The 26,098-nt window shown below is 42.7% G+C and overlaps 1 protein-coding gene across 1 annotated transcript in view; it reads left to right on the top strand.

The window, feature by feature from the left end:
• The window catches only part of SRGAP1 (SLIT-ROBO Rho GTPase activating protein 1), a 413,075-nt gene that overhangs the window by 155,911 nt on the left and 231,066 nt on the right, over positions 1–26,098 (top strand). The window contains exon 2 of the mRNA XM_069229120.1: positions 20,299–20,494. Coding sequence (XP_069085221.1) covers positions 20,299–20,494 — 196 coding nt within the window. The remainder of the gene's footprint in view (positions 1–20,298; positions 20,495–26,098) is intronic.

Genomic DNA, 26,098 nt, shown 5'->3' on the forward strand with positions numbered 1-26,098 from the left:
TGTCTCCCACCACATCCTGATCAGCAGACTCCACCAGATCGGGATTCAAGAAAACGCCCTCAAATGGATCACCTCGTACCTCACCATCAAATTCCAAAGGATCAGTCTCCCACCGTTCACTTCAGAGCCCAAGAAGATCATCTGTGAAGTCCCCCAAGGATCATCCTAGAGCCCGACCCTTTCCAACGCCTACTTGACTCCCCCCGGCCATCACCATCAGATCACAGATTCAATATCATCTACGCCAATGACACACAGCTCATCCTCCCACTGGAAGCCTTCATCTTTGGGAACAACACCTCACCATAGACTGACACATGGTGGCCCGCAGATCTTGGCGCACCCCCTGCTCCAACAGACCACGCCGGCAACCTCTGCATCATCCTGGATAGCAAGCTATCCATGAAGAAACAAGTCAACCAACCCAGTCTCTTCTGCCTGCTTCCACACCCTGCGCGTGCTCCGCAAGAGATTCAGGTGGCTCTCAGCAGACACCTAAAGGACCATCACACAGGCCCTCATCACCAGGAGAGTTGACTACGGAAACACATTCTATGTAGAAATCGCAGCACTCCTCCTGAAAAGACTGCAGACAATACAGAACTCAGTGGCACGGCTCATACTCGACCTCCCCAGAAGGACCCACATCACACCCCATTTAAATAAACTACATTGGCTCCTGATTCAGAAGAGATGCCAAATCAAGATGCTGACCGACATCTACAAGGCCCTGCACAATGAAGGACCAGCATACATCAACAAATGCCTGACCTTCCACCAACCGAACAAATACCTCAGATCAGCTTCCCTCCCTCTCGCAGACACCCTACGGATTCGTCAAGCCAACAACGGAAGGCGCACCTTCTTCCATCTAGCAGCCAAGGCTTGGAACAACCTCCCCCTGCACTTCAGGACCTCACAGTCACTCCAGCAATTCAGTGGAGAACTAAAGACCTGGATGTTCGAATGATCATTCCTTCATGCAGTAGCATACAGCTCAAGCGCCATGAGACCCTCACAGGTGATTTGCCTTGTTTGATTGATTGATTGATCATTTTGCTTGGGCATCCAGCTCGAACAGACTCACAACTATATGTAGAGCATATAAAGCTCTAGGCCTTTACACCAATGCTTCAGCAGAATCAGGGAAAGACAAGTACATTAAGTCTGAGAAAAGGCAAAGTGTCTGTATGATAGACTTGTTAGCTTGCTAGCCATTTTGGCAAACAAATAATTGTTAATAAGGAACAATGTGCTGCACTGACCTTGCTGTGCTGTGTTGTGTTGCTCTGTAATAAATGCCATCAGACATAAAAAAAAGATGTGTTATGTGCACGTCAAGAACAAGCCATAGTAGCAGAATGACACCAAATGAGAAATTTCCACTCGTATAACACAATTCACCAAATAATTTTAAAAAGACTTTCACAGGCTTAGCCCTGCTTGCTTTACCATTGTTTGTTTTATGTGCATGAGTTGTTAGGGACATTGTTATGTTTCTTTGTTTGGGAGTTTAATATGAAGCTAATGTGCTAATGTAAGCAAAGCAAGTAGGAATGCTACAAACAAAGTGGTATCCAGACAGTCACGTGCATCAAGGGGTATGTACTGGGAGGAAATGAGTGTGTCTGGTGGGCTCGGAAATATTTTATGTGACCCTGAAAAAAACCCAAACCAAACTGCCCTGAATCATATGCAAGTCAGCTGCATGGAGCTAGGTACAGACTCAGGCGATGGTGATCTTCAGTCTCAAGACAATCTGACTGCAAATACACCAGTCCGGTGTCTGCGCAGGGTGCAACTGCTTTACATAGACTTTGTAGTTGGTTGTGGGCGGATGTGGGGTCTAGGTCCAGATTGATTGATTGATTGATTGATTGATTGATAGATAGATAGATAGATAGATAGATAGATAGATAGATAGATAGATAGATAGATAGATGGATGCCATACTAATTTTGGGAATCATAGTGTATTCTACGTAGGCCTAGGAATAATACTAATTACATTGGAGTAATCTGAGTAATTTTGGGAATTCTGCATTACTCTTTGATTCGGAATTACCAATAATTATGCCTGATTGCATAATTGAGTCATTTTAGGGGAAATAAGCACAGAAACAATGAATTTAACAAGCTGCTGTTCATATTGTCACACATTACTATTTTCCTACGGCAAATGCGTCTTTGCATCTTTTGATATGAAGATGCATTGTGCACTAAGAAAATAGCGTTAAATGTCTGGAGTAAAATAAGAGGAAAATCGTACTGCTATTCATGTCTTAGTGCTATTTCATAGCACAAAATGCATCCTTGGGTTCATTTTGGATGTGAAGGGGCATTTGTGCACTGAAAAAATAAATGTAAATGCTGAATTACTCTTCTCGCACATTTATGTGGAATCTTGCATAATTTGTTGGTAATTCCACGTAATTATGCTAAATAAAATTATGCAAGTTATGCCCACCTATAGTTCTAAGGTGATTTTACCCTGGGAAAAATGCTGATCCCGATTTTCTCATAGAAGGTATCGAATGTGCACTAGAAACTAAAATGAGAGCACAGTTCTCTAAACTCACACTATCTTTCTCAAGAATGGGAGAACAGATTCTAATGTTCTGAGTAAAACGTACTTCCAACAACAGCAGCAGCCTATCCGTTGATTCACCAGGGCTCCACTACAGCTTTACCACAGTGTTATAATGAGCAGCTAGACTGCTAACATTTTTAATTCAAGATAAAAGTGAGACACTCCTTATTGGAGTAGGAGCTGTTGTATTTGATGCGGTATTTAGAGAGCTTCCCGAGGAGCAGGCTGAAGTAAACTAGCATTGAGATGATAATACAGGTATGAAACCAGAAGGTTAAAATTGTAAGGTATAGGCTTTTATTAATTTGAGGCACATTGTATTTTTAAAAAGGCTAGAAATAGTTATAGATGGAAACACCTGTATAAGTACAGCATCCCATTTCCACTTCTCTTCACTCATCCTACCCATCTGCTCAGTTGCTTGTAATTTCAAATAGTAAAACTTTTGGTAGACAAACTTTGTGTGCAGTGGGGGAATATGCTCTTGCAGAGTTCACTGCTGAGCCTGGTCGGGAGGTGAGGCCATGAGGGCAACCCTTTCTATGCACTTTGTGCGCATGTTGGTTGACCTCCACAGGGTGACGCCTGCCTAGGATTAACAGTGCATGACTTGAGAGCAAATTATAGTTAATTAACTAAACTATAACAGGCGAATTTCCATATATATATATTTTTTTTTTTACATTAGTTCTGGTCTCATTTCAACAGCTAACTGTATAGCGTCCCTTTAACCTATATATATATGTGTGTGTGTGTGTGTGTGCTTGCTTCTGCAGCACATATACTAAAATTATATATATATTTATATATATATATAATGTGTGTGTGTGTGTGTGTTATGCAGACAAAGAAGCCGAGAACTCTGGGTAGTTCCCAAAGATTATATGGGAGAGCAGGTCCTATATACCTTTTATATGGATTACCCTACAACACCATTGACGCTCGGAATCTGCTCACCTCAAATGTCTGTTTTTCTAGAAGAGTTTTTAAGCCTAGGATTAGCACAGCGCCATCCACATTGAGCTAGAAAGTGACAAAGCATTTTGTCATTTTAAAGCAAAATCTTTAAGCATAGGACTAGTACAGTGCCATCCAGGTCTAGCTGAAAAATGACAAAAGCTTTTTACCACTCCAGGCACAATATTACATCTTTTGATTGGTAAAATACCATCCAAGCCAACCTAGAATTAATAAAAGCAACCCCTGACACTTGTGTTTTGCCCTAGTTCAAGCTCGTCGGAGAGGAATAGCTTTCCCCAGACATAAAGGAGCACCCAGTACAAGTCAAGACAATACCTGTTCAGGCTAGCAATTTATATAGTGCAAGGTTGACCAAAGGTCCTCATACTGTATTAAATGAAGATTTTACCACCGACATAAAAAGTCTCAAGGGAGACTTTTGGTTGCATTATGCAGACTTTATACAGATAGTATTATGCAGACTACGATCAACAGGCATTTCTGTTAAACTATAAATATAAAACTTGCAAAACTATGCATTTTGTAAGTGAAATATACAATCTTGGGAAAAGAGTAATATGTCATGTACTTCTCAAATATATACTCTGAAATATTGTTCAAACAGCAGTCATCCACCAATGTCTTTAAAAATTGCCTGAAATCCCACTGTTGGCAGGTGGCCGAGGCTTTTAGGACAAGTCATTCAAAAGAAATATATTAAAGTGTAATGCGAGACGTCCTTGTTTCTGCTGCTTTGTAACTGTTTATCTGGATCTTAACGCCCTTTTGGGGTCCCAGGTGAGCACACAGTGTACAAAGCATTCTGCCTATTCCGGAACAAAAGTGTGCTTAGAGTAAAGTAACAAAATGTATGAGACACTTGATAATTTTCACACATAATGCTACTGAGGGACTGATTGCGGAGCTGCGGTACCTCGAGCGGATGCTTTCAATGGCTCGTCCACTGTGGCCTGAGCAGTTCTGTCAAACGTGTCACCATTTACGTAGTGATGCTGAATGTTCCAAGCTTAGATTTTAATTACTGTTACTTAGTGTCTAAATAGCAGAGATTTGCAAAGTTTGGGTCGGGGCCACTGTGGGTCGCAGAACACAGTGAATGCAGTCCCCTGGTGGAGTTAACTCAAAGAATAAATCATCGCAGGTTGTGAAATTAAGGCCTCCAAAGAAAAAGTAGTAAACACATCTTTTATCAGAACGATGTGTGTGATGCATCTTCTATACAATGGTTATGCTCTGATGAAACTGGCCATTACCAAGTTCGAAAGAATTCAGTGGTGGGTTGGCCATATTGAGTCTGGATTATAAGACCTTGTTTTTTTTTGGTGTTCTGCAGTTCGTACTTTATCCTCCTGATTCTTCTCAGAGGAAAAGATGGCGGAAGATGCATTTCCGGTTTCCTGCACATCCTGCAAAATGTGCTGTACTCAGGAGGCTGTCCCATGTAATACTGTTTGGACACCTGAATGTTTGTCAAAGCATGACAGACGGCCCTTGCTTCTAGGCGCTGGGGCGGCCCGGTCCAATGGAGGGGACAAACCACACAGTGAAGTATTTCTATAAGTTTTGAAAGTGATGTGTTCAATTCTGATGCTCCTTAGGTACGTTAGGCCAAGACTGTAAAATGTCCAATGTCTAAAACTCAAGCTTCAAGCTTCAAGCAAACCTGGGGGATGGGGCTGGGCATCCACCCGAACAAGAGCCGCAAAGCACGACAAAGTGTTGCGACTGTTCATTGAGACTCCTAATTAGGAGTAGACTTTTAATTAGGAAAAAAGTGTACCCTAATTACAAATGAAAGGGAAGCGAGGCAAAGGAAGGCAGCACAAAAGCGTGTAATGCTAAAAAAAACACCCTTCGAGCTTGCCGCGCAAGGAAGGCTGATAATGTATTCCTTTAAATGAGACCACCCTATTATTATAAGCAGCACGTGCGCGTCTTGTGAATGGTGCGTGACGCTGCAGCCACACAGTGACTGGTTTCTGCTCCCACACGCCAGCAAGGCTCCCATGCACTGGATTGCCCTGCATCCGCCCCAGGGACTTCTCACGCCCATTTATCATGCTTTATTTTTGCCTTTATTAGCCACAGTTCCGATTCTTCTTCAGAATAACGGTACCTTCAGTCTTTTATTACATTAGTTACGCTTTATATACCAGAATGAGCTAATTGGGCAAATACCACACGCCTAAAGGCAGGGCAAGTTAAACAAAAAAGCTGAGCCCTGCCCACTGCAAGACACATTCCCATTACATCTACACGCCTACTGCCCACAGCCCTGAAGCACAAAGGAATACATTTTAATCCCAGGATAAACCTAGAAAGACGTGCTGAACATGCATATTTAACTGGGAAACCCTCACATTTTAGCTATAAAGATTTGGCCAAGCTCTTAGCAAGATCACATAATATACAGGTTTGCCACTTTCAAATACATTTCCTCATCAAAGAACTTACTTCTCTCAAAGATGTTGAACAATCATTGACCAAAGTGATTAGAAGCCAAGTAATTGTCAGAAGTACGCAATAGAAACCGCATAGCATAACATAACCCATAAACACAAAATTATACATGTTAGGGACCACGTGTCTAAAATTTAGATGGAGTGTCCTTCAAGACGCCTGTGTAAACAAGCAGCTGCCGTTAAGCCAATACCCACCTGCCTTGATATAATTTGGCCACAGTAAGCCACTTGACAGTAACTACTGTCTTCAGATTCCACAGATCTCATTTGCTCCAAACGCAGTACCACAAGGTTTCCAACTTGCTCATTGGCGGCCACTGGCGCAACCCATTGAAATAATTGTCTGTCTCAAGCCACTTCTGCATTCAAAACAAAGAATATTAAAACCTGGCTCTGCAAAAAGTATTACAATAAAATGGCTTTCATTGGGCCACCCTCCATTATGTCTCTTCATTTTTTTCTCTTTTCCTCTAATCCTTCTCCATTGAGCCCTCCGATCTCAGGCATGTTATTTCCATGTTAGCAATGTAATGAAATGAAATGTTGTATTATCCAGTATGTCCAAACACCTGGTCCTAGTGTGTCACCATAGTGTTTTTGCCGTCTCTGGGAAGAGTTGGAAGTCAAGGAGCTCTATGGTGGGACAGGGGTGCGTCTGCGCAGTGTGCCCTTTTTAGGAAGAGTTGGGTGTGGTGCACGAGGGTTTGAAATGCTCCAATTCTATTGCAGCATCCTTGTGTCTGGTGCTTAGCATGCTAGTGCTGCAAAGGAGGTGTTACATGAGCACAAGGTGCATCATCTAATGAGATAGGGGAGGGGCCTGGCAGAAGTGTCACCTATGGGAGGTGCCTGGTGTTGTGCATAAGGGCCACAGAAGTGGCAATTGTATTGTAGTGGATGTGTTCCTGGGGCTCACTTTAATAATGTAACAGTGAAGGGGTTAACTCTGAATAGTGTGCATGTGCCTGTAAGCGGTCAAAGAGATGTTTCAATAGACAATGTATTGTGTAGAAAAATAATTTGTGGACTTGGACTGTGAGCCAGAAATGATTTTTGATCATGTTTCTATGGAGTTATCATTGCACGTAAGTTGTCTGGTATGACAAAGGAGGTTCATCAGACGTAAGGGGTCATGGACCTGCATTAGTGGTTCGAGAAGAATGTATAGGTGGGACTGTCCTTTGTGGAGACTGTTTGGTGTGATGGAAAGAGATGGATCCCAAGCATGTTGTGGCACAGTACTTTGATGCCATTAATCATACCAGTCTTGTAAAAAAAGATTTCGATGAAGTGTAGATCTGTAATGCATATACAGGACAGACAGAGATATAGGAGTGACTACATTTGCCTGAGCATTGCAACACACTAGGCCCTCAATGTGGTAACTTTTTCCTTGCACTGCTATTTAACAGCCAGTCTTACGTGTGGATTATATGCATTTCGGAAAACAAAATATTCCACCAGGAGCCGCAAGAAGAGCAAACACCAGAAGGCTATGCTCCACCGTAACAACAATGCTTACAATTTGCTTGCATTGAATTTTCCTGCGGAATGTGCAACATATTACAGCCAACTGACTGACTTTTTCAAAAAAGAACTGCGAGCCAGTTGCAAGACTCTTCAGCCTGAGATACCCCGTGACCACGATAGGTCCAGCTTCTTTGATTACTTCATCCACACATTGGTGAAAGGGTTCTGCACAGAGGTCAAATGTCTTCAGCAATGAAATGACTCGCCTATAACTCAGAGAGGAAAATATCATTTGGTCCTGATTTTTCAATTTCATGCTAACTGCAACTCGAGCTAAGATACAAACTCTCAAGCGAACGTGCACTTTTAAAATAATATTTTTCCATATACCCTCTAATTGTCAAGGCCTGCCCTCATTTTTGGGGCCTAGCTGTCAATGCCACAGAAGTTATCATTTGCTCACTCAGAACCTAATGTATTGTATTGCAAAAACACAGGGTTTATAGTTATTAAGTGAAGTGGACACCTGAAACTATGTTAGGGTGCTGCAGGCATTAGGCACACATAGGATACCTATATAAGGACTGCTCTAAATAGAAGAGATGAACACCTATTCGTTTATAATCGTTTTTTTCCTTTCGGATTACTTTGATATGTGAATTCCTCTCTGCAATTAGGAACATCCTAGCTCACTTCCCCTTAGGACCTCCTGAGACCCAGTCAGCTGTTAGACTGCCACTGTCAATTCTCTAAAATTAATTTTCTCTCCGCCTGCTTAATCTGCAGGCAAATGAGGGCGACGCGAAGCGCGCGCAGACCTGACCGCTAGCGAGAAGCCACACGTGGATAATGAGTGTGCGCGGGCCCAGCTGCTCGCGGTGCATCACGGGTGACGGGAGCCCAATTAAGTGAAATGTGGCGCAAAGAAAATCCTAAAACGTGTTTGGATTAAAAAAAAAAAAAAAAAAAAAAAAAAAAAACACCTTTAGATAATAGCAGTCAGGCCAGATTTTTTAAAAATTGTGTTTCTTCTTTGTCATTCAAAAGGATCCTCCAATTTGCGCATAACGGAAAACAAAACACATTGAGCTCTGATGGCCACATGCCTTTTCTTATGTCCCATGCGTTTTAAGTGCTCTGCAGCTTCCAGAGGGATTGTAAAACACGTCTGAGTTGGGAGTACTTGTGCGAGTCTTTTTGGATTGACATGTATGTTTTTTTTCGGACCCTGCCTGGCCGCCGGTGTCTTGTCGGAGCATCCAGGCGCGTTATAGAATGCGGCGGGGCCCCGCTGGGTTGTTCATTAAGTTCACAGTGTGCCGCCCGCTTCTGTGCTCCCAGGATCTGCGCCGAACCAACAGCCGCAGTTACTTTACACAAAGACTGTGGGGAAATATCTGCAAATGCATTGTCGTTTCTATTAAACGCCAAGGATCTCCAAGTGTCAGCTGCTTTCGCGTTAAGATAACAACGTCCCTTTGGGATCAAACACTGTATTTTGTTGCTAGATTGTTTTAGGCGCTTTACTCAAACTTTCCTAACGAACTATTATAAAGAATTGGGACACGGCATAAATACATCATTTATTAATCCGTATTCCAGAAAAAACCGATTTGGATTCCGTTTTCAGGAACAATGTGTGATGTTAATAGTATGGGCAGAGCCATTTTTGTAGAGATTGGGGTGCCATCTACCGAAAGAAATCACCAAGAAATGGGCAAGGCTTCTCCCTGCTTGAAATTCCAGTTGAGCATTAACAAATGGTTTTCAATGGGCGCAGCAGCTGGCGTAGGCATTTTTAACATCTACTGAACTGTTAGGGTGACCATTGAGTTTGATTCCAGCTACTTCCCGGAACATATCTGTGGTATATCTTTTTAATAAATATAATTTTAATAAATACATATAATATATAATAATATGTTATGAACAATAATTACCATAGTAATATAAATTTATATATAATATAACTACATAATTATATATAACATATACTATACATATTATGTATTGTATTATATATGTTATAATCACATACTAATAGTAATAATAACACATTTAATAAATACAATTTCCATTTTTTCCCATCTCAACATAAACAGCCCAGTGCCAAAAACGCCACAAGCACTAACTGGGTCTAGTGTAAAGCATTTGTAAATGGTCACCTAAAATTTCCACCAGGGTTTCTAAAGCTCTTCATCTTCACATCCATACTTGAAGTTTTAGGTAAAGAAAATATGCAGTGTCGTGACGACATCAGACGTCCTAGGTGGGGTAGTTTTAAGTGCTAGTTGATGCTTCTGCCCAAAGATGACCTTGATCTCTCCCCGCCTGCACATTCAGAGGTAATCTTATCGAGTTTCAGCCATCAGGATGGGTAGTGCTGTGAAGCCATCACCATGAATATTACAGATGGATGCCCATGGACTATACATGGTTCATTTAAGGAAGTACATTTTAATTTACAAATTGTAATTTGCTCATAAAATAAAGGGATCAATAGAGTAAAGTGGTTTGTCCCTGCCCCTATTCACTGAATGCCCTGCTGCCAGTGGATCATACACGGCCAAGCCAGGGTTGATGTTTTTTGTTAAAGCCCAACCAGAGCAGTGCTACCTAAGCCTTCTCCAAACCTTAACACACTACAGCCAACTTCAGATGCTCTCTGAATCACACAGATTAGGTGAAAGGTGGGTACGGCTGGTGGTGGACCTATCAATCATTTAATCAATCAGTTATTTGTTAAGCGTGCTACTCACCCGGTAGGGTCTCAAGCCACCTGGGGGGGGACGGGGGCTACTGCTCGAAAAGCCAGGTCTTGAGACGCTTCCTGAAGGTCAGAAGGTCCTTGGTCAGACGTAGGTTGACGGGGAGGGAGTTCCAGGTCTTGGCGGCGAGCTGGGAGAAGAATCTGCCGCCGGCTTTGATACAGTGGACGCGGGGAACGGTGGCGAGGGCAAGGTTGGCGGAACTTGGAAGTTGAGACGCTCGTTGAGGTAGGCAGGTTCGGCGCAGCGGCCGCCATTAAGAGGGGGAGGGAGGAGCAGCTGGGAGGCGGGGATCGGTGGGCAAATGGGGACGTGAGGGGGGCAGGGCCGCAGGGGATGCAGCGGTGGGAAAGGGAGAGCTGATAAACTGGCTAAAATGGGCAAAAAGGAGAAAGGCACTAAAGTGCAACAAAAGGTAACCTACAAACTCTCAAGCGTACATGCACTTTTTAAAATAATATTTTTAACATTTTGCATACAAAAGAAAAGAACATAATTCATAAAGAATTTTCGAGATTGTTTACACATAAAAAACATTGTTTTATGGATGCGAAGAACAGATGTCACCACCACCTCATGCGTAAGAAGTGTTGAGCGTTTAAACTGACTGTACCTTTATATATCAATTTTGTAAATCCATTTGTAAATTATACACATACAATAACACATATTTATTTACTGCCCTAATGGTCTAATTGTTGCCCCAGAAGTATCAATTTGAGTTTGCTATATGTGCTTGCTTCAGTAACCCGTGATTTTCTGAGCAGTTAGTCTGAAAAGAGAACAGAAAATGCAGTGTTTCCTCACTAGTTCATACAGTATTTCTTCCAGTGCTTATTTTGTAAATAAAAACGTGCCGGTGCCCAAAGCTCTCCTTTGAAACACGCAGCTGTTGCGTCTAAATGTGCAAGCATGGAATACTGAGGCAGCGTAATCCTGAAGCCATCTCAGGCCTCTTGATCAATTACAGCCACTCTCTGCCCCTTTAGCTCACTCTTGCAGCTTTCTGTTTTCTCCCTTTATGATGCTTTTCCTTTTTTCTCTTACTCTGTCTTTCCCATATGGGTCTTTTGCTCGCAGTAAATGCCTGATGCAGAAAACGAAGTGCCGGCCCTCAAAAATGAGTGTCGTGCCCGGCACTGGAAACCACTGGCTCAAATTAAGCATTGATTTCTGCTCTCCCTTTCCTGTCGTTTGCACACTATGCTTGGGATGTTGTGTTTTAGGCCCATAATAGTGAAAGGAAAAGGCTATGGCCCGTATGTAGAATAGAGCATATATGGGACATCCTCCAAAAAGTGGTGTTTGCCCCATCCACCATAATAGGGGTAAATTGATGTCAGTGATACCCGAAATACAGCAGTTGGAACATCCGCCTCTTGGTGAAACTTCACTCCATCAGACTCTGAGGAAGGCCCTATGTCATGAATATGATTTGCACTTAGTGGGAGGTTTACCGTTTCTTTTGGGATACATTGTGTTGCCGGGGCAGAAATGGCGGGTATTGCTGGCCTGCTCCTGCAGGAATGCATGCTTCGAAACGTAGTCACTGAATGAAAACTGCCGTGTAGCGCACCAGTTGTGCCAGAAGTCAGGGCTCATTGTGCTCTCGTTGTGAACGGTAAATTCTCATCTTGTGTAGATTTGATTGGTAGAAACTCCAAACATAAGAGAACTTGGCCTGAAAACTTTAGGCTCCAGCTCGCTAAAAATAGCTGCTCATTGCAAAATCTCTTATGAGACCCCTTCAAGATATCACGCCTTGTTTTTCTGAGAGTTACCTTTGGAATCACAAGCATGATGAATCTCTGTTTTAGCTCTCCTGGGTCCTCCTTTGCAAATATAGCATGTCTGTCACTTCCAAAGAAAAATATATCAGTAATTATATGTGTTGGGGAGGCTTTGTGGGGGGTGAGAATTCATATTCCCAGAATCGGACGTCTTTCCGTTCTCACTTCACCTCACCCCCCTCAGGGTGATTCCCTTGATTCCAGACATGTGGATTTCAATTTTATATCATCTTGAAGGCCTATTCTCACCTGGTTTTAATCCGCACCGCAGTCTGTCCTTACTGTTATTTTACCTAAGCTGGCACCCCTAAAGCTCCAGCAGCTTTTTCCCCACACCACTGTACTTGTGAAACTCTTCAGTTTCATGTTCCGCTGGAGCTGCCGCCTCTCTTTGGATTAATTCAGAAAACAGTTTCACAAGTACCTCTTTAAACTTTAGCCAAACAGGCTTCAGCACCTAATCCATGGCTCATAGCCTGTCATTTCGTAGTGTTTTGGCTCTCACGCCACTTGACGACTCTTCTGGCCCACCTGGATCTTTGGTATCCACAGACTATGACCCGTAGCAAGAGAGAGACAGAAAGGGGAGACAAGTAATGCGCCAAAGGTAGGAAACAGCAACAAGGGAGAAAGCGTTTAGTCTGCCCCCTCTGCTTCTCTTCTCACACCCTAATGTAACTCTCCTCTCACCTCCCTGTCCACGGTACCCCGCCTGATCCCCTCCTGTCTGGGCCCCCACACGCTCCGGTGCTTCCCTGTCTCTCTATTCCGCTTCGGTTTCCTCCTCTTTGTCTGTCTTGCCATTTCTCTGCAGTGATTTTTAACAGGTTCTCTAATCAATATCAGTTTGAAGATGTCTGTTTCTTGCGTGGATATTATTTTGGTAGAATAGCTCTTTACAACAAGCATTGGCAAAGCCAACATGTCGACATTGCACAAGGTATCGGCTTTGCCAATATTTTTTAGCCATATTGTACAACAGCAGGGCTCCTGTGCAGCATGGCGGCAAGTTGAAAATAAAAGTGCAATGACGCAGCAGTGCTGGACGCGTCATAGCTCTTTTTTTTTTTAATTTCTGGAGGCAGGATGAGGGAAGAGGAAATACAGAGGGCGGAGAATGTGTGGGGGGAGGGGAGACCCTGTAGCACAGTCAGCGGTGTCTACATCAAAGATCTTTTTTTAGTTGTGGTGGATGGTGGGCGGGGGTAGTGGGGGCAACACAGACCACAAAGGGATGGAGGGGGTCAGTGCACCATGGACAATGGAAGCGGGGAGCGCGAGTAGGAGGGAGCTAAGCCAGCACAGACAGTGAATAGAGGGAGGTAGGGTGGAGACAAGATAAGAAACGGAGAGTGGGGGCAAGCCAATGAGGACAAAGAATGGAGAGAGGGAGAGTGGGATCAGGCCAGGCCAACATGGACAGCAACTAGAGTGAGGGTAGAGGCAATCCAACATGGACAACCAGTGGTGGGAGGAAGGAATTGGGGGCAAGCCAACATGGACAACGAACAGGGGGAGTGAGGGTGGTGGCAAACCAACCCAGGCAACAAATAGAGGGACAGCGGAGGAAGGGTGTGGGCAAGACCAAACTGATTACAAATGGACGGAGGGGGCAAGCCAACACAGACAACAAATGGAGGGGGGCAATGAGGGGGCATAACAGCATGATAACGGATGGTACGCATGGAGTGGGGAGACAAGGGAACCAGCTGAAAAAGACACAGTTTGTTAGAGTGATTAAACCCAAATAAAAAAGAAGCAGCTAAAATATGAGCAGTCGAAGGACTCAAGTAATGTGCTCCTTACAAGAACAAACACTCGAATAGGAAGGAAACATGCTTCAGCTGACAGTTAAGGAGTAAGTGAATGAGTGAGGATGATGCTAACGAGGTGTAAGTAATGGGTGGTCTGTAAGCACACTGAACGAAAAACCAAAATTTTGAAGCGACAGCGCATGCGCAGACTAGGAAAAACTGAAAAATATGAGCTAAATAAATATATGACATCAAGGTTCTTAATAGAAAATGCATCCTGCTGCAATTACACACTTTTTGTACATCTTAACTAACATCTTTTATTAATTCCATTTGAGTCCCACTTTATTCTGTCACTCCACTGGTGTTATATAATTTCTTTTTGATGGGAGAATATTACTAACATTATGCATATATGAAGGAATGTGACTATATGCAGGAATACTCTTGGTCAGGTCCTATGATCCACTGACATACCACTATCACCAACACTCCAATCCAGCACTTGATCTTGGTGAATATGTCCTAAAAAACAAATCTAATCTAACCTTGCATTTCAATCCACATCACTTTGTGCCAGAGTGGCCTCTGTTGCCTCTTGTCGACATTACGTTTATGCTTGCGATTGTTATTGCCACCTGTATTTTTTAATAATTTCAATATAAAGTACAATATCGAATTACTAGTGATTCATCTGTTCCTACAGTTAACACATTTCTCCATAGCGTACTGAGCAGGGATGGGGTAGGGCTGTTTTCACATGGCAACTTGTGAGGTAGAAGTAATGTTAATGCAGTAAGCAGATGTGGTTAAACATTGAGACCAGCAAGGTCTCGCTACCAATGGTGCTGCAAGTGCAGTGGCTCCGAGACCCATAGGAGCCCATCGACCTCTAATTGAGGCTGTATTTTACAGCCTAAGCACAGCTGTCTGGTTTGCTGAAGACATCTTGGGGATATTCAGAAAGCTTTCCTGGGAAAGCATCCCTCTATGCTGTTGCTTGCCATTGTTTTTTTGGTTTGTAACTCACATTTCCCTGCCTTCTATTTGTTGGCACTATTTGTTTTAGGCTGTCTAGCTTCAGTTTGTCCTTCTAGTTGCTGAAACCTTGTTTACTGTATCCTTCCAAGATCTCACTTGCTGTAAACAGGTCATTATATCTTGTTCTTATCTTGTCACATTTGCTGTGCATTTAAACACAAAGGTCAAATGCCAGGCTCCATCTTCATAGTGATCTTGGTGTTTACTTTTCTTTCTGTGGCTTCAAAGTGAGACTGTTTATATGAAAGCAAGAGGAATGCAGATTACTCTCCCCATAGACCCCACTCATGCCCCTCCTGTGCTCCAGTTTATGAGGCTGTAACATAACCCTTAAAACAGGCCTGCAGGGAGGAGGTGCATGCACAAAACAAATATTCATGTTGTAGTTCTTCTATCAAAGCACTGTTGTCTTATGCTTAATGTGATCCCATAGTGAATGACTAATGATCCTTCTGCTTACAATCAATGAGTCCGAGTCCCAAACCCTTTTAATAATAATACGCATTAGCAAGCAAAAAGGTGTAGTCTACACAAGTACACTTAATGAGCAATAGTCTGTGCAGCATGTGCAGTAGCATTGTGTAATAAAAGCCTAGGCAACACAGATTACATCTTTCCTGAAAGCTACAAACAGGAGGCCGGAAACCCACTACATTATTCACACTGCTGCCTTAAACATCCTGTCTATGTCAAAACCTAGTTTTTATTTGATATGGTGGATGCGTGTGTTGTTTACAATGATACATTTTCCACTAACACAACAATGGCCGACCACCAGGGTTGGCTTTAGCACAGTTGGCTCCTGGTGTGACATTTACTCCACTACACTCTGACTTTCTACTCTACTCTGGACTACTCTGTTAGTGCACTCTGCTCCACTCGACTATGCAGCAGTGTGCTGTTCGCTACTGCACTGTACACCAGTCTAGTCTAGGTAACTCCACTCTACTCTGCACCACTTCACTCTACACCACTCTACTCTGCAACACTGCATTTGATGCTACTGCACTCTACACCACTACTCTATGCCACTACACTCTATCCTGGACCAAACCACTCTACCCTGCACCACTCCACTGTATAATTCTTAGTAATAGTAATATTAATAGCAAGTTATTGTGCAGTTAAGACCATAACAAAGATATCATTAGAATATAAATAAAGCAACAATTGAAAACAATAATACCCATTATAAAACATGTAGTACAAAAGAAGGTGCAAGGTGCCAAAGCAACATTTAAATCAATGACGAGGATCGTATGACCTTCAGTTTTAGCACCAATGAGAAAAGTTCAGTGTGCAAAGGGCAATAGAGAACTGTCTTAAAGTCACCTCAGATGATGCCTCTGAGCATTTCACAAAGAGTGTAGCGACAGTAGAGGTTGCTCTTGGTATTGTCTCGAAGCATTCTGCAGAAGAACATTTAGAGGATGCACGCAAGTGTAGGAAGTGCTAGTGCAAGCTGTACAATTGTCCTGGGGTTGAATGACAAATGCACCAAAATGTATCAAGGAAAGAAGGGCAATATTAAAAAGGCAGTGAGAGTTGCACAGGATTGTTTCAGATGTTGACCTGGCATTCCACAAAAATTCAATATACAGGGACAATAAGGATTATCCCAAAGTTGGTTAAGATGTTGTCCCCAAGCATTCCGCAGCAGATCATTTAAAGGGACTAAACAAATGCAAAAGGCTGGTGCAGGCAGCACAGTTGCCCTAATTACAGTACGACTGCACAAAGATGTGACAAGCAGTGAGTGACTTAGCAGAAAGAAAGCCGTGGAACAAGGGGAGCCGGAGGTTAACTCAGGAATGCCTCATGTGTTGTGCGGGATCTGTGTTGAGATAAGATTTTTAAGGACCAAGTTTTGCAGCACAGGTGGTATTTGCTGTTCTCAGTTTTGCGGTGATCATCAGGAGCAATTTAACTCTTTTGATGTTCAATGTGATGTTGTCCAGGTTCAGGCTAGCAATTACCGCCTGACAGGTTTGAACTCATAGAGGAACAAAGTCTCGGCAGAGAAGAGCTTTTCTTTGCTGTAGCAAGAAAGGACAAATGCATAAGATGTGAGTAATGATTTCCTTGTCCAAACTGAAGAGGTGGCACCTTGCATCAAGGGTTTCTGTGGGTCGCCATGTCAGGAGGGGACCTGCAAGTTCCACTCTGCAGTCTGAGTTTATCTAGCCTAGCTTTGATCCACAATGGGTAGGTGCAGGTAATGTAATTCTGTTGTTTCCAAGGAATGTAGGAGTTCATTACTGACCAGGCGAGGGACTGCATGCTCAGTGCTGAAATATCCTCCAGCCTTGACAGCTTTGTTGCCGTGGCTGCTGTAAACGTTTTGAATGCCAGCTGTGGGAGGTGCTTGCCCCAGGCCTCTCAAAGGGAGAGTTACATTTGCTTGTCATCTACATAGCGCTTGTAGGAGGGGGGTCCTGAGCTTGCTAAGCCGAGCCTGATTAAGCCATGCATAGAATCTTGGGAAGCAGATCTCAGTCTATGGCAAAAATTTAAGAATGAACTACCTCTGGCCCGTCACTGCTTTACTATGATGAACTCAAGCCTTATTTGTGCAGGCGACGCTCTCTTTGGCAGACGTAGGGCAGCTTTGTAAGTTCGTAGGACGTGATTGTCCAGTGTGGTGGCCTTTTTACCTGAGTGATTTCACTCTGATAGGATAGTGAAGGAATTATTTTTGCTTTCATCACTTGGAGTAGGGGATCAAGACTTGGTTCGGCTAATTTCTGTGCAACAGCTGTGAAGATAAACATGAGGCTGGTGCCTTTGCTTTTTAAAGAACGCATATGGGATTTAAATGAACCTTGACTGTCCAGGCAAATAACCAGATATTTATGCTCAGGGCAGTGCTGAAGCGATACTCCATTAAGATGCCACCTTCCGCACCCTGCTGCTTTCTTCCAGAATGTAAACCACTTCACTTTACTCTGAAACAATCTACTCTGTGCACCTGCACTCTACGACACTCTACTCCACCCCGCCTTACACCACTGTGCGCAACGCCTCTACTCTATGCTACTGCACTCTACACTGCACCACTCCACCCAAGAGGTGCTTGGAGCCTGGTAATGACATGCTCTTTTCTCCATCCTCGGAAGACTCATTTGATATGATTTTGCTTATAGAAAAAAAAGCTGTGCAGTGTTTGACTTCTAAGCACATAGGCAAAACATGTTAGTGTGACTCAGTGGCATTACTGTAATATAACATGTTTAGGGTGTTAATGTGCATTGAAGAATGGTTTAAGATATGTTGTTCACTAGAATGATAGTACTTTGGAAAAATGTGGGCAGTACAAAAAGAAATAGAAAAGCAAAGTTTAATGGGTAACGTTTTATGTGTTCAGCTGACAAAATTACAAACACCAAGTTCAGCAGCATAATTTTGTCTCGTCTCCACACCTTCTCCATGGTAATGTAAGTCCATCACAAACATTTGCAATGCATTGGATCTCACGTTTGCTTGAGTTAGAGTTATTAGCATTGTAAATTTTGAACTGGACTTTTCTTGCCACATAAATTGAAAATGAAAAGTAAAACAGTTGACATAAGCGAGCCGATTCAAAGCGCCATGGCTACCATGAGCATGAGCGTGAAGGAGAGATACAAAAGGAAAAAGTTTGCCCGCAGTCAAACGTATTGGCAAATGTGCAATTATCCATGTAATAGGGTCGATGGCCAAGGCGGTATGAAAACTGCTCGAATTAGGGTCAAACATAAAGCATTTACCAATGATACCAAAGAATTTTTGAAAGACAAGCCCATGATCGAGTGACAATGATGGGTGTGCGGTGCGCGTGGTTAAAAGCCCACAGATAGACTACAACACGTCAGAGCGCTTGCACACTCAGCCTAAAAATGGCTTCGCATTATGTATTTTATCCATGTTTTTAAAACAGAGGGAGACCTTTTCCTTGCTTCTGCAGAATTTTAGTCATAGGCCTTTTTCAGAAACTTCTCGTTTGCAAACGAGTCACTTCACTTCCACCATAGAAGCTCATTAGCCTCAGTATTTTTTGGTTCTTGGAAGACAGCGTCTCATTGTGATCCAACGATTTATGTGATAGAACGTTCAGAGCGCTCGGTGAAGATGAAACAGGGAACATCTTTTTGGTACAGCGATTCAACTGTTGACTCTTGACTGTCGTGGGGTCTACAGCAGGGCCCAAAGGAGGGAGGTTGTGGTGGGCGGCAGCATAGAAGCAAAATACGATGACTAGGTTCTTGACAGTAGTACCCAACGATGAAGGGGAGTCTGTTTGTTGCCTTATCTGTCAAGAACATAGAAATCGTCATTGGGAGATATCCTTTTAGTGACACACTGTTATTTTAACTTTATCTTTTTCTTAGTGAAAATAATATGTTGGATTTTTTTAAACTTAAACTCGTTATGCACATGTCAAGACATATCTAGCACCTCTGTACACATTTTGTAAGGTGTGCCCAGGTGTCTATAAAAATCTGCATGCCATGTTTCTAATGCAGGTGGTGTCTTTGTTTATTCTCCTCCTTTACTAGTGGACTGCTGCTCCATCAAAATCCCCACCACCAGTGTGATAAGTGGCCACTGTGTGAAAGAAGGGAGTGCACATGACTTGGTGGAGATGCTACACTCACAACCAAAATGGAGACCATGTAATATAGTGACACCTCTTAACAAATACTAAGCACTCCCGTTCAGAGAGCTGTGGCTTGCCTACTATGTCAACCCGGCATTCCCAGTCATGGGTTCCAGGGAAAGGATCTCATTCCTTAGTTACATATTCCAGTTTGGGTGTACTACAGTATCATGTAGTCTGATAATATTGATCCCTGTTGCCTTCTCCCACACAAAAGGTGATGGGAGGATGCTGGCAATAAGTCTAACAACTGGCAATTGCTCGGGGTAGCATTCCCACCTATCATTCTTTTTTCCACCATGCCACCCAGACATATGCAAATCAGTCTTGACCCTGCTCCACTAAGAACAGTCCAGCCTAACCAAGTCATCTCTGAAGCAGAACACCAGCAACCCAAGAACGGTTTCACCATGATTCGGCCTCTTCAGTTGGGTGTAGCTGGTTCCAGTGGGACAGTGGGCAAGGGGCCCACGCCTGGGCATACCCCTCCCCACTTAGGGTGACTGTTCCCATGAGGGGCAGGATCAAGACTGATTTTCTTGTGACTGGGTCCTAACAGAGGTGGCATGTTCAGCGACAATGATGATTGACTGGGATGCAGCCTGAGTGATAGCCAGTGCTGAGATAAATTCAAACATTCCATCCATCACTTTGATGTTTTTGCTGGTGCCTTCTCCTGCAGTTAGACACATGAAAACTTCCAAATTATTTTGCACAGTAAAACGTTGTATAATTAATTACTTTACAATACACTGTATGATCAAGCGCTTCTAAAGATAATTTAACTGCACATATTGTCTCTTTCAGAGATCCGCGCACAGGTGGTGGAGCAGCAGAAATGCCTGGAGCAGCAGACAGAGATGAGGGTGCAGCTTCTACAGGACCTACAGGATTTCTTCCGGAAAAAGGCAGAAATTGAAACTGAGTACTCCCGGAACCTAGAAAAGCTTGCGGAACGGTTCATGGCCAAAACTAGAAGCACAAAGGACCATCAGCAATACAAGTAAGGAGTTCCCCATCACAAGCGTTTGTTGTTTTCTTTCCGAGTGACTGCTGCTTTCCCTTTAAGAGAGATGCATTGACTCGATCAGAGCTTCGCTGAGCAGGTAAATATTTGCCAGGGATGCTGCATGACTCAGGGGAGGAGAATGATGCGAGCTGTGCCAGCAGGTGAGGTCTTTGATCTTGTCAACACATTGTGGTTGCTCAGCTGGTGTGTAAACAGACTCTGGTACGTTGTAAAGAAACTGCATCTATTTCGGAGTGTTTTTTGTTCCTTACCTTTGTTTTCTTTGAATATTTCTGGTACCTGACAAGCTGTTTGCTTCCTGTCTAAATTGGTCTCTCACACCCTAATCTGTGCTTTAACGTGCAAAGCCAACCGCTCTATGCATGTTTGTTTGTTAATATGCGCTAAAATAGTAGGTTACAAACGGCTAATATTTTTTTTTAATTCATATACACAGCCACCCACAACATTTATAGTTCACGTTATTTGCAGATAAGCACAACTCATTTACATGTACGTGCAGGGCTTCCTTAGTCTCTTACAGAAATGCTTGTGGACCCACCCCGGGGATGGGGGGAGGTGGGAGAAGGAGAAGAGCCAAGTAGGACTCACCCATAGGAGAGGCGTAAACTATAGCCAAGCACTGTAACCCAAATAAGCAGTGATTAAAAAAAAAAGAAACTCTTACAATTTGCATACTCACTCAAAGATTGTGCATAAGGAATCAGCATCAAGGTGGAATACTGTGATACGACTGACGTGACTGGGCCACCAGTAAGCCAAGCCCTTCAAAGAGTGTAAGGGGTCTCCACGTCCTCTTCTCCCTATATATTTATTGCAACTATTAAATGGATTGTTACAGATCATTGGAGCCAAAGAATTGAATGGGTGGCCAGGCCTGACATTTGTATTGCTTCGTAGCCTTGCTATTCCACATTTTGGGCTCCCCTCCCCGTGCACTCTTCCTTTGCATGCCCAGAGTAAATCTGACTTCATCAAAAGGGGCCTTCAAGATATTACTCTCTCTTTAGGGACCTTCCCTCAAACAAGGAAATGTTTCTGCTCAAAATGTTGAAAATATTGGAGGACAATATCCAACTCTGTAACTGATGGTAAACTTCTTCACCAGGAAAGTGAAACTGAGATATGATTTCAGATTCTGCGAACCCGGTGGTAGGTACGGAGGCTGTGGTGTGTTAGCAGTGGAATGCACTTCACAGATCTGTAGGATGCACACAACCATACACGAATCAGTCTAACTTATACTGACTAAAAACAGGTTAGGTAATATCGTTGCAGCAAAAAAAAACAAGGAGCTAAATCCCCTTTACAAAATTACCAGATTGAATAAAAACGTACTTGATGGTAAGAGGGAAGTAAAAAAAAAAACAAGGGAGTGAAGTAAGGGGAGGATTAGGCACTTAATAAGACTAGGAGAAAAAAGTGGGACTTTTGTGAAAACCCTCTCTAATTAAAAAAAAAACGGAGTTTTATGGGGGCAGAAAACCGGAGGTCATACAGGGACAGCGTAGTGAAATGGAAAGTGTTTTTTTTTTTTAAATAAGGTGGAAAAAAACAGGTGGATGGTGTTATTGGGGCACCGGGATAAGAGAGTGCCCACCTGCTTGTGAAACTGGTATCCTGTTTGGCATTTTACTAATCTAGCATGAACATAGAGGCCTAGACCTGTCCTTGGTAATGCGATGTCCAAAATAAAGTCCAGTGACCTCAAGGGGTACACTGACCATGCATGTATAGTGGCTGTTGGAGTGTTGTGCATGCCCTGGGTGCATTATATTAAGTGAGGATGGCAGCATACCAAGTTCTGTAAATCTATAGTGTGATGAGACCGCTATGTTAAGGGGAGGTGAGCCCACCAGTTCCTCTTATGTAAAGTTCCAGTATTAGGTGAAACCCAGCACCTTGCTCTGGCATCCAGTTTATATATCATAAGTGCAGCAAGTATGTAGCACATGTGTGATGATAGGACCCTTCGTGTTGTATGATTCTAAGCACAAGGGGCAATGGGTTCCATTTGAGATACTGCTGTTTTTAGCATGGCACCAGAGGGAGGATGAGGGCAGCTTCCCCCAGATATGGAAGTGTATTGCACATCCTTGTACATTGAGGGAGGAGACCTAACACTGAAGTGAGGCAAAATGGATGTTAGCGCTACCTTTGTAAAATGGTAGGGGTGGGGGATAGGACTACAGTTTCGGTTGTTGAAGGGCTAGAAGTTTCTAGATAGGGCCCACTCTTTGGGCCCTCGCTGAGTGCTGCCTCAGAGAGACTGATGACAGCCGGGCGCAGAGATCCCACACTTCATTGTGCCCATGTTTTGCGTGATCCTGTTTGGAGCCAGACCTTTGCTACATACTTTTTGAGTTAACACTTTGCACAAACGCTGTGTCTGGAGAGTAGCCTGAGACTGACATTGGAAAGAGCGCCAACCCAAACCGATTCCACCTCTACATTATTGGTCTATATTTGGCTCTCACTGACTAACATTGGTAGTTGTTTACGTTGTCAGTCAAGTTTCAAGTTTTATTTCATGATTTGTAACTCCGAAGAGGTCCTCATAAAACAAGAGAATGCAGAAGATGAAAAGTAAGATATAACCAGTAAAACCAATCAAGCTGATTACCACCTACAGTACATTCAGATTCAAAACCAGAGAACATAATTTATACTAAAACTTTCAATACAGGTTAAAAAACAAACGTGAATACAAAACATTTCATTTGGAAAGCTAAGCAATAAATGCACAGCTTCAGCCGTCGTTCGAATAGAAAAATTAAAGAAAAGAGGGTCTCAGTATCTTGCGACGATATGACAACAAGTCAGGACAGACAAATAATGCATGTTTCAGATCCTGAACTTCATTTTGGCCGGGATTAGATACAATTGGTGATCTGTGCCATTTAATGTTAATACGTTTAAGGGTAGGATATTTAATCTCATTAGTGTCCGAAAATGTCTGACTCCCATGGACCATATTCCATTTCAATTATGGCTGTGTTTTTTCAAAATAGTAGAGTTCATTACTACTTCATAGTTCCCTTTTTTACTAGAGGAATCAATGTCCAGACGAAGGGTTAGATTGAGTGAAGCCTGTTTCAGGAGGGCTTTTGGTTGGGCTAGCGATAGCGAAGATATCAGACTTTGGTCCAAATCAAGTTGGTCTTGTGCATATTTGAAATTCCTAAAACAACACAGATTTTTCTTTTTTTGTTCAAAAATCCCCTTGCATATAAAACGCTTTAGGGAGTTACAATCTCTTCTCAAAAGGCAATAAGCCTATCGCACCACTCCTGCCAAATTCCAATCTTTAAGGTGCAGTAGCCGCCAGAGTGCTGAATATTGATAATCTCCTTAATATTTGCCCTTCAGTCTAGAAGGCCCCATTTTGTCACATCAATTAACTGCATCGCATATTGTAAGATGGGTTGGATTTTGCTCTGATAAACAGATAGAAGATGGGAATATGCTTATGACCCACAGTGTTGTAAAGTACGCCCAACCCCTTGGTCTGTGATTGCGCCTTACTAACTCTATTCAAAATGTGTTTGGAATCATTTAATGTGTTGCTCGTGATTTTCCCTAAAAATGTATAATTTCTAACCGTTTCCAGCTTTTGTGAACTAAGGTACCAAGAGTAGTTGGAATGATTACACGCTCTTTTACTTTTCAAAGATTTAACTTTAAAATGGTGCAAACCCGCATACTGCTGTAACGCAGCTAAACTGCTGTTTATATCTTTGGGGCTAAATCAAGGATTATGATATTGTTGCCAAATAATAAGCTGGACACCTGCAGCCCTGACACTTGAGGGAAGCCCGACCTTCTGAAGATAAACTAGGCAGAACAAATATATACAGAGAGAATAACAACAGCACAAGTAAACACCCCTGCTTCAAACCATTTTTCGTGAGGAAACCCACAAGAAGTCCCCATTCCCCACCTAACAGGACTTTACACCAGGATGAGGAATGCAGGGAAATAATTAAGTGCAATAAAGTTCCTGGCATGACGAGATTAGATACTTTTTTCCACAGGGTCAGGTTCAACTTTATCACAGGCTGTGAAAAAATCAATAAAAGCGGCATATACTGGGGAACGTGGGATGGACACACATTTTTCATCAATGAGTTGCAGCGCTGCCATATTCTCTAGAGTGGCATGCGTTTTTCTAACGCCTAATTATCCTAATGAGATAATCATATTATCCTCAAACCAGGTGCTAAGCTGCTCCAATAGGCACCTAGTGAAAACCTTGCCTCCGCATCTAGCAATGCAAATTGTCGATAGTTGGCAGGCACATTACGGTCACCCTTTTTATTTAATGGGACAATCAAACTTCCAGTCCACATGGGGGCACACTAGAGTTAGTACAGCAGTATTCAAAGCCTAGAAATAGTATCATTGCTCAAAGCTTAACTTCTTTTTCATGGCCCAGATCAAGACTTCGCCTGGACCCATTGCAACAGAGGTCCATTTTGCATTGATCAAAGCCTCGATCTCACCCACAGATGTAGGTCCGGAATTAGCTATTACCAACTCGAGGCCAGCAGGGAGATCTTCGGTATGAAATTCAACTCCTGGATTGTCCACATATAATTCCAAGATAAAACTGCCCCATTTATCCTCACGGAGGGGGCAGGGGCAGAACCTCACTCTTGACACATCAACAGTGTTCACTAATCTCCCAAAATATTCCTGCATTTATCCTGTATCCAATTACTCTTAATACATCCACTTATGATCTAAATTCTGCTTTTCCTCCTCAGGAGCGATATGAGTCTATCTGTTGTCTTGGAAAGTAAGACAAACTGAATTCTAATCAATCTATTTATTTCTTTATTCAAATAGCGGAGAGCATAACATAATAAAAAGATTTGGCATGTATCTGGGAATCTTTATTTCTAATCTGCTTCATTACGTGACAAAAGAAGCTAAAAACATCAGCTTTCCAGAAGCCTAAGTCATTAACTACCTGTTTCAGTACCCTTTTTAGGTTAGAAATCTTAATGGGGGACCATTGCATTCTGCTAGAATTCTTATTAAATTTTGAGTTGGGTCCATCAATTTTCCATGACCCCACTGAGGGCGTACTGACCTCAAGAGAGAAGACTAAAGGTCTATGGTCACTGAACGGCTATCTATAATTTCCAAATCAGACAACAATATAAAAGTAAATTAAGAGGCAATAAGGTAAACAATTCTAGAATATCCCAATGGAAATTTATGGGTACATTTGGCAGGAGAATCATGAGCAAATCTTCCATTTACAATCACGCAATCATTCTTTGGCAAGTGGTCAACAAGTAATTATCCTCTTTTTTCTGTCCTCAATTTTTACAGGAAATAGAGTGGGGGGTGGTATGTAACGCTTCTTCTTTTTCAAAATCTGTAAACAGGCTGAGAGAATGGTTGGAGAGCTTAAAATAATTTAAGTCTCCCACTAAAATAGCCTAGATTTCCCCCCCTTATCTATAGTGTCACTTATGAAGGCGACAATGTCAAGTAACAATTTGTTATGGTGTGAATCTGGGTAAAAATAAGTATTTACAACTAAAATGGGATTGCTCGTGCTCTCAC

Source organism: Pleurodeles waltl, chromosome 4_1 (assembly GCF_031143425.1).
Source record: "Pleurodeles waltl isolate 20211129_DDA chromosome 4_1, aPleWal1.hap1.20221129, whole genome shotgun sequence".
Taxonomy (NCBI): Eukaryota; Metazoa; Chordata; class Amphibia; order Caudata; family Salamandridae; genus Pleurodeles; species Pleurodeles waltl.